The following is a 17,073-nucleotide window of genomic DNA, read 5'->3' as shown; positions in this document are numbered from 1 at the left end:
TCCCAGCTGCACATTTGGGGCGAGACACAATAAATAAAGCTTCTTCAGCTTGGGTCCTTATCACAGCTGATCAAGATGGCCAAAAGATTCTCTGCTCAGAGGGCCTTGCAAATGATTCTGGAAGAGAGAGAACCATTTGATGATGATGATGTAGAGGAAGAGGTTTCAGAATGTGAGGATCACATTTCTGAGAATTCTGAGTCTGACAGTGACTTTGAAGAAGAGGATGCGATTGAGCATCAGCTAGTTACAAAGAAAAGACAAATGTAATGTAAAAGGGCAAATATGAACCATCTATGCTGTTTATATTGCTTGTAATTGACATGAAGTAAACATCTGTTGAGTATTTTAACATCAAATAGTTTGATTGTGTTGAATTGAAGCCCAAAAAGGCAGCGGGTCCACCAGACCCACGAACACTGGCTGAGTAACAGAAATATGAACACCATACAAGGGTTAAAATTCCTTTTTTGCAGTGTACAATAAGAATCTCTGGAGTGCTTGTCTGTTCAAATCAGTGCTGCGACTTAAAGGGGACCTATCATGCAAAATGCACTTTTGTACGTCTTTTATACATGAATGTGTCCCCGGTGTTCCAGGGAACTCACCAAGTGTCAGAAAACACAACCCTCTCTATTTTCCTCCATACCCAAATCTCTAAAAAAGGGGCTGCAACGGATCTGATAAAAGCTGATCCAGATTTGAACACTGTCCTGACGTCAGGACAGTGGCGCTACGGCTATTGGGCCAACTCCACCAATCAGGAGGAGACAGCCACGGCCATTGCCGTTCAAAAGCGCTGGAGACGCTGTAGTACATATGCCAGGCCTGTAGATGGTGCTGTTCTCACAGAATCAGCCCTTGCAAAAACAGAGCAAAAAAATGTCAAATTGAGCAAAATGAGGCATGGCTAAAATGCATGATCTGTTTGGTATTTTGAAAAGAAAAAAGTATAAATATGCCTTATATAGGTATGGTCCTACACTATATTATTCAAATATAGCATGATAGGTCCACTTTAAGTTTAAAGTTTAGTTTGAACATGAGCTCAGTCAAAAGGAGAGAGTTGAACACCTTGCTGTGTCCTGTGTGTGTCTCACAGTATCGGTGGGGTTTGAATACGAGTCCTGCTTGGACCTGATCCTGTGGGAGAAGAGGACGGCCATCTTGCAAGGCTACGAGCTGGATGCTTCCAACATGGGAGGATGGACGCTGGACAAACATCACATCCTGGACGTACAAAACGGTAGGTGCCGTAACACGACAAAACCATGATCATACTGGAGCTATATCTCTACACACAGCAATATAACAAAATGTTATACTGCATAAATTCTGTCTTGACATTTATCACACTGAAAAACTGAAACGTTGACTTTAATTAAATGTATTTTGTCAACAGATTTCACGTAATTACAGTTATGTGAAATCTGTTGACAAAATACAGTTAATTAAAGTCACATTTCAGTTCTTTCAGTGTGATTTTCCTTTGAACTTAAATTTAAATTTGAAGTGCATACATGACAGCTGAGGTCCAGAGTCCAACTGTATTTTAAATATGCTAAAGTTCAAAAATAAAATACCTTCTGTCTCTCTCCCCATCATTAAGTGGTTAATAGCAGCACTTGTCAAAACGATCATTGTCATGCAGGCTTTGTTCGAAATAATTTACAAGTGTGTGTGTGTGTGTGTGTGTGTGTGTGTGTGTGTGTGTGTGTGTGTGTGTGTGTGTGTGTGTGTGTGTGTACGTGTGTGTACGTGTGTGTGTACGTGTGTGCGTGCGTGCGTGTGTTCCTCTGAGGGGTCCTGGATTTGTTCCAGCGGCCCGGTGGTATTTCTCCCAGCCTTTCATCTCTCTCCTGTCCTCTCTCTCACACATGCACAGTTTGTCGTTCTCATCTCAAACCTTCATGTTCTCCCCTGCATATCTCCCCTGCGTAGCTCCCCCCCCCCCCCCCCCCCCCGTCACTTCTACTGTGATTGCCTTTATTATTGTATATATTCCTTCATTTTTATAGTTTGTTTCTCCCCCCTTACTTTGGTGTTCCTGGTCAGATTTGACTGGTCTGTTTTAACAGCTCTTACATTAACAAACAAACCATGAATCATCACCAAATGTTATTTAACTCACTTTGAAGCTGTAGACAATGTCTCAGACCACTGGTTTACATGAATAACTGCAGTGAATATACAAAGAATACACACTGAAATGTATTCCAAAATGAACATGGTTGTCGATGTGTGTGTGTATCTGATGGATGAACATCATCTAGGGTCACCCATTCATTTCCTATGGAGGTCATTTTACTAAACCACTCCAAATTCAATGAAAGTGGTGATCAGTATTTTATATGTTCAAATATCTGCTTTGGAGGATACCATAAGGCCTTGAAGCAATCAAATGAAACACACAATATGTATGATTAATGAACGTAGTCAATTGGACAGAATTGCCCCGACCACGACAGGAGGGTTCAGATTCAACACACATGGAATCCACACATCCTGATTTAACACCCTGGTATTGGGTGTGTAAGAGAAAGAGGTTTACAGAATGTGACAGCTAACCTGTTAATGTGTCCACTGGTCAGCAGGTCACCTTCATGCACTTCACCATGCATGTGAAGCAGGCTGCAAAGTTTCAGTTCATGCCTTTTTCTTTGTTTGAATACATATTTGTAGTGTTGACTTTGTAGATCATGCTCTATGATGTATCCAGAATAGCCCACATGTATATTGATCGCCTATACTGAGACACACAATCGCTTTAAAACAACTGGCTTGTGTAAGAATACATACATATTTAGGAAATGCATTGTGCCGCTTTAAAAGCACTTTGTCTCCTCCATCCCTTCCTCCCCCTCCTCCTTCTTCTCCTCCTCCTTCTCCTCCTCCCCCTCCTCCTCCTCCTCCCTTCCTTTCTGTCCTCTATCTGTCACCCCATCCATCACATTGCTATTCATCCCTCTCTCCCTGCAGCCCTCTTGGGCTTTCAACACCTTGTCACCCGATTCAGTGTTTTGTGTGTGTGTGTGTGTGTGTGTGTGTGTGTGTGTGTGTGTGTGTGTGTGTGTGTGTGTGTGTGTGTGTGTGTGTGTGTGTGTGTGTGTGTGTGTGTTATAAAGCAGGTGTGATTTGTGATCTTCTGTCTATATGCGTACTGCTCTCTGCAGGTGTGATTTTGTGTCTTGGAGGGACACTGCTGCTACACAACGTTGGTTTGTCCTTTGAGACTAAAACTCACCATGCGGACTCAGAATAATCCTGTGTGTGTGTGTGTGTGTGTGTGTGTGTGTGTGTGTGTGTGTGTGTGTGTGTGTGTGTGTGTGTGTGTGTGTGTGTGTGTGTGTGTGTGTCTGTGTGCCTGTGTGTGCCTGAAAGAGAGAGACCATCACACACTCCCGCTGTGTGTCCTTTGTAGTTTGTCTTGTATCTCCACTAATGATGAGGATGGAATGATGTGTTAGATTTGGAAACATCACAACGGGCAGTGACGTCTGGTGGTTTCTTCTTCTGTGTTTTCATTTTTGACAGCTATTTTTGAACATTTCATATTCATATTGAAGCTTTACTGTCATATTTATCTTTGGATAACGGCAGGAAGGCAGCCTTGTTCTTTTGTATTCATTCATACCGTAGTCTTGACACTTGTAAACACTAATTCTTCCTGTGTTATGTATTCAAAATAGACCACACTGTTATCATGTATGTTGCTAAGCCATCATTTGTGCAAATGTCATGTTAAATAACATCCATAATCCTTCTCATTTGGTAAACACCCATACAGCATAACAGCAGAAACAGCAGCTCCTCTCTTTAGCCACGTTAGTGTACTTTACACATTTCACTTTGATCCATATAGCTGTCTTCCATCAAAGGCAGTGCTGATTATCCAGCAACATAAACGAGTGCATTGGCTGACAAAATCAGTGTGCATGTTTTATCCGTCAAAATAAAGGAATAAAGGAAAGAGAAGGAGGGAGGAGACATGCACTGGATCTGTGTGCAAAGGCTTGTCCACCACTTTATACACACACACACACACACACACTTGGTGGTGTGTGATCTGTGAGCACTGCTGAACAACTCAGATAAGAGGGAGAGTGTGTGTGTGTGTGTGTGTGTGTGTGTGTGTGTGTGTGTGTGTGTGTGTGTGTGTGTGTGTGTGTGTGTGCTTTCTTGATCATGCATTGGGAGGATGTTTTGCCGTGTGTGTAAGCTGCTCACTAAAGCGCTGTGTGTGTTCTTCAGACAGTAAGCAGCTCACAGTGCGGGGCTTTAGTGCTCTGCTCCACAGAACATGAGAAAGGACATGAAATAAAAATTACTGAATTTTGAACAACTTTACATTATTGTGTTTCTCTCCATTGTTATGTACCAAAGTGTTTGTAGTATTGATATAAATAATCACACCTAAAGGGAATACAATATATTCCAAAATGTGAAGGAATAACAACCCATCAGCAATGGATCGACTCTAAACAACTCTAATAAGATCAAATAAATCTCTTCTATATGGATTCATCTCAATAGTCCTAATTCTCTATGCATTTCCTTACTCTTCATTAATAACTGACAGGTCTGCAGACATTGTTCTTCTTCTTAATGTTCAGCCTTCACTACCCAGTCACAGTGTGAGAGGATAATAACAGGTCTGTGTTTGATTTGTTTTTGTATTTAACCATACCAGACAGCACAGACCAACATCTACTTGTGAACTTGTCTCACAAACTGCGTGTCCATAAATGTTTATCTATTCAAAATGATTTTCTCTTATTGGACAATTATAATTATATCAGATTTGAAAGGAAAGACAAATAAATACATGTATGTAAGCATTATCGATACCTTGTTTCCTGTAGTGGTCTAAACTAGAGGGATTTTAATCACATTTTAGTTTTCCAATCAGTCGTACTCAGAAGCGTCCACACGACATCATTTTCCTAAGGTGCAATCTAAGCGGGTACAGAATATTATTCAAGTCAAACTCTTACCAAAGGTATGAGACAATCAGTTCGTCCTTGGTAGTGCTCAGATCAGTATGCCAGAGCCCAAGTGGATGTGTAAGGATGTGAAGGTTTTAAGGCCAAGGTCAAATGTATACATTTACACTCACACAGACACACACACACACACACACATACACACACACACACACACACACACACACATACACACACACACACACACACACGCTCAAAGCCATGTGAAAAAGCCTTACTGCCCTCTTTTAACACAGCAGGGAAATTCAATGGTTCTCTCTTTACACAGAGCTTTGCTCACATTCTCTCTCTCTATCTCTGACTTCATGACCACCACACACACACACACACACACACACACACACACACACACACACACACACACACACACACACACACACACACACACACACACACACACACACACACACACACCAGCACACATTTTTCCAGTCTGTCAAATACTTGGTTGTGGGCCTGTGAGTGGACCGCAGCACAGCATGGGAGGAACCCTGCTGGCTTGGCCTCTGTTGATCAATCAACACCAACTAATGTGGGGAGAGATGAAAGAGAGAGAGGAGGAGGAGAGGGAGAGAGGGAGAGAGAGTTGGTGATGTGCTGACAGGAAGGGAACCCACTCATATGGGATTTCAGGGCAAATAGCAATATGTCAAACTGGGTTTGAAGAATGTGTAAATTGAAGGGTGTTCCCCTCGTTTGTTATGTATCCACACACTGAAAAAACCTAATACCAAGTTTAAATAAAAAATATTCGGTTCAACTCAATAGTATTGCTTTTAAAATGCTCTACTGTAATACAGTTATGTGGAATTTGTTGATACAATACATTAAATTAGTCAACGTCCAAGTCAACGTTTCAGTGTATAAGATTAGGTGGATGGATGGATGGATGGATGGATGGAGGGAGGGATGGATGGAGGGAGGGAGGGATGGATGGATGGAGGGAGGGAGGGATGGAGGGAGGGATGGATGGAGGGATGGATGATGGATGGATGGAGGATGGATGGATGGATGGATGGATGGATGGATGGATGGATGGATGGATGGATGATGGATGGATGAGGGATGGATGGATGGATGGAGGGAGGGATGGAGGCAGTGTTATGTGGGTTTCCAAGATGGCAGCAGAGTTTTAATAATGCAGCTCACCACAGGACATCCTCTTTGATGTCTAACTTTGAAGAACGAGAGCATCCCTCTCTTATTCTCAGTCGATCTCCTCACCACTGATTCACATGCACCTGGTAACAAACTCTCCTTGTGTGTGTATAAAGGTGCTTCTGAATACATTAGTAATCCAATCAAATGACAATACGTGTGCCATATTTCAGTGTATGTTATTTATGGTTAAAAGCTGTGTTAATAAAGTGTTCACTCTGACTCACTCAATCTCAGCTCAGACTGCTCCTCTCTCTGCAGCCCTCCTGCTGTGATATCTAATCTCTCTCTGTTCTCTCCACCAGGTATACTGTACAAGGGCAACGGTGAGAACATCTTCATTTCCCAGCAGCCCCCTGTCATCAGCAGCATCATGGGTGAATAAAGATTAGAAATAGTATTACTGCACGTTTGTGATCAGTGGTGATTGCATGAAGGTTTGAAATACTGGACAAAACCAGCATCATGTACTAGTTGCTTTCTATCAACTATAAAACAATGTGAATGATGAAATACATTTATAACAATTATATTGGCAGATTCTATGGCAGCCACCAGTGTGTGAATGTCTCTGTAAACGGGTGAACACGGGATTGTGTTTTGTTGGTTGCTCAGACTAAAAAGTGCTATATAAATGCAGACATATTGTCAGTGCCCTGGGTTTTTCTACGTGCCAGTGTTGAGCTTCACATGTTGGACGTAATGGCTTTCAAAAAGTTCTAGCTAACTTCTCTGCAGATTAATATGTAATTTGCTCCCAACTGGTAATTGTATTTTGAATGAGCAGAAACTGAATGTCCCTGTGAGTAAAAATGATCCTTTCCAGGAAACGGCCGTCGCCGCAGCATCTCCTGCCCCAGCTGTAACGGGCAGGCGGAGGGCAACAAGCTGCTGGCCCCCCTGGCTCTGGCCTGCGGAGCCGATGGCAGCATCTTTGTGGGAGACTTCAACTACATCAGGAGGATCTTCCCCTCTGGGAATGTTACCAGTGTCATGGAGCTGAGGTAAGGGGGGGGGGGCTGCCTGCTCTTGCCAGATCAGGGATCTAAGCCATAACCAGGGAATACATTCTCGAGTGACCCAGAGAGGTCTCAACTCAGGATCCATTTAAAGTAAAGCTTTGACAAAATCATTTTATCCGGATTTCTCAGGGTCATTCCAAATATGTGAATGTTGTTCAAACATGACCTAAATCATTTGTGAAAATGAATTGATGGACTTGAACGTTTTTAAGTATAACCGAGCATCTGACTTCATCTCCTGCCTCGTCTTCTCTGTGATCTTTCCTTTCTGTACTGACTGCTGAACATCTGTAATGGTGGACGCCTTTGAACAGTACTTGAAAACATAAAGGAACAGAGGAATAGATGCATGGCCTGATTGAACTCTTTGCCACTAATGAACATTTGAGTACTTTCTCTTTAGTGCTAAAAGCTAAAAGATCACAGTTTAGTGCTCTGAATTTTAAAACATGCCTATTACAAAACTAATCCAAATATATATTCATAGTTTTTTTGTTTTGGAGTAGACTTTCTTCTTGTGATGTTTGTCATAATACCTGTCAGAGACCTTTCTACTAACTCTTGTTCCTTCTTTCCTCCTTTGCGTGCACTCTATTAAAGAAACAAAGATTTCAGACATAGGTAAGAGTGACTCATCCTTTTTTCACCCCTAACCATCTTTACATTGCACTGTCCAATTATGCTGATTATACACCAGACTCTAGTGCAAACTTCCTCCGTTTGTCTCTCCTCCTTTTAAACAAGAACAGCCATTGATGCTCATTCCTGTCAGCGACATGCTAACGTCCTTAGCCCAAGGAGCTGGATCAAGCAGTTAGCAAGCTCATTTTGCATTTGTATATTCTTCCTGAAGTTCAGTAATGCTTTCAGGATGCAGTGATATTGTGTAGGGGAAGAAGGGACTGTCAAACAGGTCAGATCTACTGACAGTGTGCTAAAAACAGTCTACTACCTCAGACTGCCTTCCCTCCGGTTGGTCCATTTCATTGAAAGGGTAATTCAGCTTTAACACAACTTTGGTCTTATTTTTCGTAGTTTTGGCTTTCGTTTCTATTTGCCATGATCACCTTTTACTCACCGATGTGATTGAAAGAAGTTGAAAATATATAATAACTGATCAGTAATGTTGCACTGTCACCTAACGTGGCAGAATGAGGCAAAGAGTAGCGAGGAATTACAAAAAACACAGCCCCGATGATGCTACCATCAGATAAGCACATTTCTTTTCCAGTCTAATTCTCTTTCCCTCTCTGATCTTCACAAGTGTTCACACAAAATCCAGCCTATTCTCCTGGTGTCAGCTCAGATGAAGTCATCTCTTGAGCAGGCGCCCCCAGCAAGGAGAGATGTGCTGGAGTTGAAATGTTGGCCGTGGTTGCTGGCCGTTATTCCTCTCTGTTTTTATATCTTCCTAGTCGAAGAAGAAAAAAATAATCAAATCAACACATTTGACAAGTGAGGCAGACAAAACACTCAGGACCTTTTGGGAAAGTTCCGGGTGTGAAATTACAACGTGCGAGAGGCCAAACAAAAGCATTTTGCTTTCGTCTCTCTCTCTTTCTCACATTCTAAATCATGTTGTGAAGTAGACTCTTGAAGTCAAATGTAACTGGGGCTGTGATTCCTGGCCCTTCCTCTTGCTGCTCAGTCTCATTATAAATGATTCAGCTGCACTGTCTGTTGACAGCTGACAGCACAAGGGATTCATTACAGTGTTCAAGTGTGAAAAGGTCTTTTCACACTTGTAGATATGTACATGGAAATGAATGCATGTTTTCCAACAAGTAAACTTGTGTGGGTTTTTGTTTTGTTTTTTGTTTTGTTGTTTTTGTTTGTTTTTGCCTGTCCTTGTTTGTCTACCCTCCCTCATAATGTAAAGCGTCTTTGGGTTTAAGAAAAGCGCTATAGAAATATAATGTATTATTATTATTATATGCTCTTTGGTCCCTGGCAGAAATGTTTTACAGTGCTCTGGGAATGATGGGGATAAGTGGCTATAGGGGGATTTTGGTTGACCCAAAAAATGAACAACATTGGCCCGTTCTGCTTAAAATCTTGTTGGAGAGTTCTCTCCCATTACATTAGGGTTTGCTGCTCTGTATCATCCCCTGCCAAGTAGGTTCCACATGAAGACATAAAAACATAAAACAAAGATATCAGATTAAAGCTGAGATTCCACAGATTCTAGAAATATAAGTATCATCACTGTGTCGCGGCAGGGGAAGCAAACCCAGACATCACACAACGTAGCTTTACAGAGCAAAATCGGGAAATATGTCTTACCTTTTGCTGTTTCTGATCAAAAGTTGTGTTCAATGGCATTAAAACGCATATAAACGCTGCTGAAGGTTAATCCAATGTGTCTGTGTCACTTTGAAATGATTACTGATAATCCATCATCATATTTATGTCAATAACGGAGATTTCATATTAGCTGCTGCCGGTTTTGGGCATTCTGGCTATGCATCACTCATTCACCAATGGGTAATGTTTAGATGGATTTTAGGAACTTCCCCTCGATTCTATTGGCTCTAACGGTTAAAAAGAGATGTCAATCACCAAAATTGACCGATGGGTTCCAAAGATATGGAAAATCCCCCCAAATGACCCCAGAAGTGTTTGTTTTTTTCTAAATCTCTCTAAAAAGGTCAAATGTCACTTGTTTTGCATCAATCTTGATACAGGGTACTTATTATATGTTATAGTTTGTATTCCTAAAGCTTTTAGTCTACTATCCCATCATTCAAGGGTGGTTTTTCACTATAAGTAATGTTGTTTTTTTTGGACGGACACTATAATTTACATTTTTTTACTATGTTCAATCTGAATTTACTTTAAAATAAAAAAAAATCTATATTGATTCTGAATTTTCTACATCCAACTCACAGGTTTATCATTACTTTGAGAGAAAAGATTATTAATTTACCCCTTTTAGAAGTGAAGATATAGTCATTTGTTCTGGGAATGTCATTTTCGAGCCTGAGACTGTTGTGTTCAAAATTCCAGGAAAGACAGACAACTTCTAAGTTTAACTATTTATTATAAGAGAGCAAAATATATATATTCAATTGGCCAAGGACTCCGTCACGTCATAGAAAAGAGCCCCGACCCTCGTGCGACAATACATTTTTATTACACAGGGCGTTGCCCGTACATTTATGATTGGTTGAGACTAGATGGAGAGTAACCTTGGTTTAGACTGTGGCTCTCTCTCGTTGGTGTGCAGACTCAGACAGAGTCTCTTGGCAACACAAGCTTCCAATCAGCATTCGGCCGGCCTGTGGAAGTCCCTCCCTACTCTGTCACCATCATAAGTAATTTGTTTTTGCTAAAGTTTCTACAGAAAAAGTGGAATCTTCATAATGCTGCTTCCTAGCTATGTGCTCAAGGTCGGAGTGAGGTCCTGTTTATGAATAACTCTTTGTATTCTTCCAGTGTCTGCACCTGACCTTGCTACTCTGTATTGCAGGCTAAAGACGTCTATTTATTCCAAAGTTACAGCAACATAAAATTAGCACAATAAAAAAATTATAATCACTCACAAGAAGTTAAGAGGCCATGTCACGAAGTTAATTTGATTGAAACAACTTTCTACATTACCTAAATTGATCATTCATGTTGCTGTATGTATATTTTTGACCCAGCAGATTTGATCACATTTTCAGAAAAGCCATTATAAATTCATAAAAGAACCAAAATTCATGATTTTTGTTTTGTGACAAAGTAGTATGTGCTCCAATCACTCTATCACAGAAAAATAACAGTTGTAGACATTATTGAAAAGTCCAGACTGTCATGGTATACATGTTCTTTACAAGTGTATGTAAACTTTTGACCACAACTGTATATAAAGTGAGGCAACACTAACCAGGCATAGTGTGATGCTGTTTGTTTTTACCAAACTTTTAATGAACGTCTGTTCGCTGTAATTTCCTGTTTTGAAGACCAGCACACTGCCTCATACGATTTCCTGTTGGTTTTTATTATATCAGCTATCGGGTCGAATCAGTACATGGGCTACACAAGTAAGATCATAAAGAAAAATACGGCGGTAAAATATGCCTGTAGAAAATATGATAACAACAAACAGTCAGGTGAGCTTCAGTTGCTATGCTAACATCACCTGTCTAATACCAGAGACACTTTAATAACGGTGTTGTGATGCCAAACAGCTTCAATTCATACTGAAACACATTCACTTATGGGGATGGGGGATATGTATCAGCTGCTGTGTGACAGTCAGACAGTGAATACTTTACAGCGGCCGCTGCGGTGGGTTAATGGGAGAATAAACTCTGCTGTGAGTTAACGGAAGAATAAACTCTGCCGTCAGTTAACGGTAGACTAAACTCTGCCGTGAGTTAACGGGAGAATAAACTCTGCCGCGAGTTAACGGTAGACTAAACTTGCCTTGAGTCTCCAACGGGAGACTAAACTCTGCCGTGAGTTACGGGAGAATAAACTCTGCCGTGAGTTAACGGGAGAATAAACTCTGCCGTGAGTTAACGGTAGACTAAATTCTGCCGTGAGTTAACGGGAGAATAAACTCTGCCGTGAGTTAACGGTAGACTAAACTCTGCCTTGAGTCTCCAACGGGAGAATAAACTCTGCCGTGAGTTAACGGTAGACTAAACTCTGCCGTGAGTTAACGGTAGACTAAACTCCGGTGGACGAGCAGCATTGCAGCGGTCGGTAAATTCCGCTGAGCCACATTAATAAACAAGGAACCACGGCAATCTGGAGAAAAGTATAAGGTTGGATAAGTCGTTCTTTAATTTAATCTGGCTTCGCATGATCAAAAGCAACACGATCATCGACCCGACGCAGTCCCCCATGGTTGTTGCTGTGAGCGGCGTTGGGGAGAAAATCAGCGACGTAAACGGTGATGTCATGACGCAGCAGCAGTCAGGCTCTGAGTGGTGGAAACACAAGTGGGGCTAAAAAGAAGAACCAGTTTGGAACCAGAAAAGCACAAACAAGGTGCCAGAACTGGAACTGGTCTGGTGGGGTATTTGAGATATAGAGGTGAAAAGGGAGAGGACATTGCCTGTATTGTTCCGGTGGCTCGGGATTCAAACCGGCCTACTAGGTAGTAGTCACTGCTTATTGGCCAACTTATCGACATACTTTCCCTCAGTTCTATGTCGCCTTCTTTTGCCTTATTCTTAATTTATTGTCTTCACAATTTCAAATCCTCTTTGCTTTCCCTGCGCTCTGTGTCTTTTCTTCATAATTTCTCATCCATCACTGCTTACTAGTTCTCCATATCTGTTGTGTAGTCTGTCTGACATCATGTTTTCTTCTGTGGTACTGCCTATCCTGAACCTTGAAAATGTTTCTGCTTAAATAAAGGTTCAATTAAATGAAAGGGCATACTTATACACACGTCTGGTCTTCACAAGTACAGAAACACACAAATGCTTCAGTGTCACACACACAGTCCGTCTAATTTAAGCTTTCTTAATTATGAGGCTGTGATCCTATGAAGGTAGATATGGTGCAAAATGCGAGAGCGTGTACAACCTGATGTGAGCACTTGCAGAAAGAAAATCTGAGCTTGTGTGCATACATTTACACGTATATAAAATATCCACGTATCTGTGAACCACATTTGAAGTCACAGAAGAAAAAAAAAGTTTTGTAGCTTGTAGAAAAAAAATGAACTTAGTAATGAAATGTTCACTTGCAGAAAAATATATATTTTTTAAATATATTTTCCATTACAACTGCAACTTGGTTATTACAACCTCTCAAATCAGTAATTACAACTTCACGAATCTGCTCTGTGGCAGTATAAATCGACAAATCTGCGGCCTTGACTTTTGCTACACTTCTTGCGATGAATGTGTCGCTAAAGTAATTTTCACCTGTAGATGTGGGGGGAGGAACATGGGGAGGAAGGGGGGTTGGAGCAAAGGGTTGTCGAGTACGCTTGCTTGGTAGCACATGTCTTCCGAGTCACTTGCTTCAGAAGCGAGTCAAGAATACTTCCTGGCATTCGGAAAACGAAGAGTGGAACAGGCTAGCAAGTGTGCAGGTGTGCGTCATATGAGAGGCCCCGTCTTACATTTTCCGCCACAGATTTGGGGAAATTGGTCCGTGCACAAAGCATTGTGGGGATTTTAAGACCGCGGAGTCTACACATGTGCAGGCTCGAAATTTCTCGCTACGAAGTACACCGGGCTCGGTAGAATTCCAAGTATGCTGGAGATTGGAACAGTACTTCGGCGGCACTCAATGACGTAGTATGCTTGAAATAGTGGCTCTGGAGCAGCTTTACTCGACATTGAGAAACACTCACAGCCATATCAGGTCGAACCGTATGACTGCGGGGCCCTGCATGTTGCCCCTTTCACACCAATGCGGTTCCAGGGCCGGTTCGGAGCTTGTGCCTGATAAGCACCGGTTTTTCCTGTTCACGCCGCAGCGGAGACGGCTTTTTTCCCCGAAAACCGGTTCTTACCAAGCTCGAAAAAAGTGTCGGTCTAGGCAAGAACCGCATACGTCACGCTTACGTCGGAGGGGGGCGAGATTAACCTGAACTAACAGTTTATGGGAGAGTAGTGTTGGATTGTGTTCGTTGTTCTCGCGTCCAGGAGAGAAGTTAAAATAAAGAGACTAATGGAGTCTCTGAAAAGGTTCAATTTGGTACTTTAATTAAGTAGCGTGGTAATGAAACAAACAGAGGAGTATTGGAGACAGTCAGCTGTTGTCTCGAAGTTGTGCGGTGAAAAAGAGAGCGAACAAGCCTCGCCACCTATCTATATATCTCATCCATGACTCCTCCTCTCAATGGCGGCCGGTGACGTAGGGGGTCCGCCCTCCTCTCTCTTCTGTGTCCGATATCGCGTAAAACAGAGGATTCAGACGTAGTGTGGTCATTGTATAACTCCACACGCCTTTTCTCCTCATACACTCTTTCATGACTTTTTATTTAATGCATTTTAACGGCTGTAATCGTTGTTAACGTAAAACCCGAAGTGACGTCACTGTTGATAAGCGGAGACTCCTTCCAGTAAAGCTTTTCAAAATAAACTTTAGCAACAACGTTAGCCACAAGCCAATGCTAACCGGAAATGTTTTCAGAATAAAACAGTTTTAAGCTTACTGTATATTTAAACTAAATTACGTCATTAAACATTGATTTTAATTTCTTACAGTAGCCTATGGCAAATAAAAGTTGAAACAAGCAGTAGGGCTGAGCAAAGTGACTAGAACGCAACCACACACTTGTAAAAAAAACACACTTTATAAAGTCAGGCAACACTAACCAGTAACCAGGCTTCGTGTGATTCTGTTTATTTGACCATCCGTTCACTGTTATTGATCATTGTGGAGGGGGCAGACGTTTTGTTTTGTATTATATAGCAGCTATCAGATGGAATCAATACATGGGCTGCACAGGTTGTCATGTCCGACTATCACAAGTAGAATCATAATGAAAAATACGCCGGTAAAATGTGCCTGTTGAAAACGGCTTATGCCACAAGTTATAGCAACAAGCTACAAGTAGCCTAGTCAATATAGTCAGTTTAGCTTCGGATGCTATGCTAACATCACCCATTTTATACCAGAGAAACTTTCATAACAGCGTTGTGATGCCAAACAGCGTCAATTCAGACTGAAACACATTCACTTAAGGGGAATTGGGGATATTTACAGTATCAGCTGCTTGTGTGACAGTCAGACAGTGAATAGGCCTACTTTACAGCGGCCGCTGCTGTGAGTTAACGGGAGAATAAACTCCAGTGGACGAGCAGCACTGCAGCCAGGGTGTAGTGGGCGTTGGACGCGGGGGTACGCTGTACCCCCACTTATTTGAAGCATGATTTTTTTTTTATAGTCTAATAAATATAAAATCATTGCCAGTGTTATCAGTTGCAAGTGTGTATTTGTTGTAATAATGACGAAAACATAATACATTTCACAGTAATTATAATAAAAACGTAGCTCAAGCATTTATGCAACTTGATTTGAAGCGTGTGTGTGTGTGAGGGGCAGCACCGTGTGTGTGTAGGGTGACCAGGTGTCCCGCTTTGTGCGGGACTGCACACACAGCATTTTTATTATTTGTCCCGCGTCCCACAAATTGAGACTATGTCCCACATTTGAGTGACAGTCGCGCAGAAAGGCCAGCTCGGTTCGCTGACGGCCGGCACCGCCCTTTATTATTATATTGTCTAAACGCCATCATGTAAGTTGCGCTGACAGGCAACACAGAGGTCCACAGTGAGCGAAGCACGGAGCTAGAACGGGAGCTGCGTTGGTGTGAAATGGGCAACAGTAGTCACTTGTGTGTGACTGACCCGAGCTTGCGCCTCGTCGTTCTAATAGCTCCGCCCCTTCACTCCAACCCCCCTCCCTCCCCCCACATCTACAGGTGAAAATGACTTTAGCGACACATTCATCGCAAGAAGTGTAGCAAAAGTCAAGGCCGCAGATTTGTCGATTTATACTGCCACAGAGCAGATTCGTGAAGTTGTAATGACTGATTTGAGAGGTTTGTAATAACTGTGAACATTTCATCACCAAGTTCATTTTCTTCTACAAGCTACACAACTTTTTATTTTCTTCTGTGACTTCAAATTTGGTTCACAGATACATGGATATTTTATACAAATGTATGCACACAAGCTCAGATTTTATTTCTGCAATTGCTCACATCAGGTTTTACACACTCTCGCATTTTGCACCATATCTACCTTCATATGATCCTCTGCACTGAGAATTATGGCTAGAGGCAAGTATATAAATATGTGTGGGTGTTGTGTGTGTGGTGTGTGTGTGTGGTGTGTGTGGTATGTGTGTGTGTGTGTGTGGTGTGTGTGTGTGTGTGTGTGTGTGTGTGTGTGTGTGTGTGTTGTGTGTGTGTGTGTGTGTGTGTCAGAGAGAGCTCTAGAAAATGTCCTTTCCAACAATGGAAGCAGGGTTGTAAATCCTCTGCTTTAAAACTAATTTGTTATATTGTTAAAACCAAAACTACCTTAAGGTTTAAATGCTTCTTTGTGTTTCCAGACAACATTCATATCATGCAGTGAATTGTCAGCATGGTGTGATCTGAGCAAGTAAATCATGAAGGATGTTATTTTCTTAATGTTTTAAATGTTTTAAATAACTGGTGTCATAGATAGTGACTTTATAAAGTCGCTGGCTGTGGCGCAGTGGGTTAGTGCACCGGTTCAATCCCACCTTGACCCCCATTGCAGTGCACTACTCCCAGGGTGTTGTCCACAGTATTGAATGTATTACATGTCTAATAAGTAACATATGGTCTGTCCCTCTCCACAGCAACAACCCTGCTCACCGGTACTACCTGGCCACGGACCCGGTCACAGGACAGCTGTACGTGTCGGACACTAACTCCCGCCGCATCTACAGACCCAAGACGCTCAGCGGCGCCCGTGACCTCATCAGTAAGTGTGCACTGCATTTCCCCAGTTGCATTTATTTTTGTATTGTGGATTCATCTTCCTGATATGGTATTGGAAAAGTTCAAGCATAGGGAATGTTGTAATTATGGATGCTATGTGTTTTCAGGTAATGGAGAAGTAGTGGCTGGTACAGGTGAACAATGTCCTCCATTTGATGAAGCACGATGTGGAGATGGAAGAAAAGCTACAGAGGCACAACTGCTGGGACCTAAAGGTACACAAACACACACACACACACACACACACACACACACACACACACACACACACACACTGACTTCACAACATATTTATCCTACATTTAGAAAGAGAAGCATATCATTACATCAGTTTTCTCATCTTTAGAATTGCATCCCATATCAGAACCCAGTAGAGCTTCAGAGCTGTACTGACTTGTTAGAAGTCCCCACACTGGGCCATTAATGATACGTGTGCACTGCATGGGTTTATGGGATGTAC

At 41.9% G+C, this 17,073-nt stretch overlaps 1 protein-coding gene across 1 annotated transcript in view; it reads left to right on the top strand.

The window, feature by feature from the left end:
• tenm3 (teneurin transmembrane protein 3) overlaps positions 1-17,073 on the top strand; it is a 171,543-nt gene that overhangs the window by 121,407 nt on the left and 33,063 nt on the right. The window contains 5 exon segments of the mRNA XM_034120952.1: positions 1,103-1,246; positions 6,467-6,538; positions 6,988-7,165; positions 16,472-16,596; positions 16,721-16,828. Coding sequence (XP_033976843.1) covers positions 1,103-1,246; positions 6,467-6,538; positions 6,988-7,165; positions 16,472-16,596; positions 16,721-16,828 — 627 coding nt within the window.

Source organism: Trematomus bernacchii, unplaced genomic scaffold, assembly GCF_902827165.1.
Source record: "Trematomus bernacchii unplaced genomic scaffold, fTreBer1.1, whole genome shotgun sequence".
In the NCBI taxonomy this organism is placed as follows: Eukaryota; Metazoa; Chordata; class Actinopteri; order Perciformes; family Nototheniidae; genus Trematomus; species Trematomus bernacchii.
This window is presented reverse-complemented; position numbering and strand designations above follow the sequence as displayed.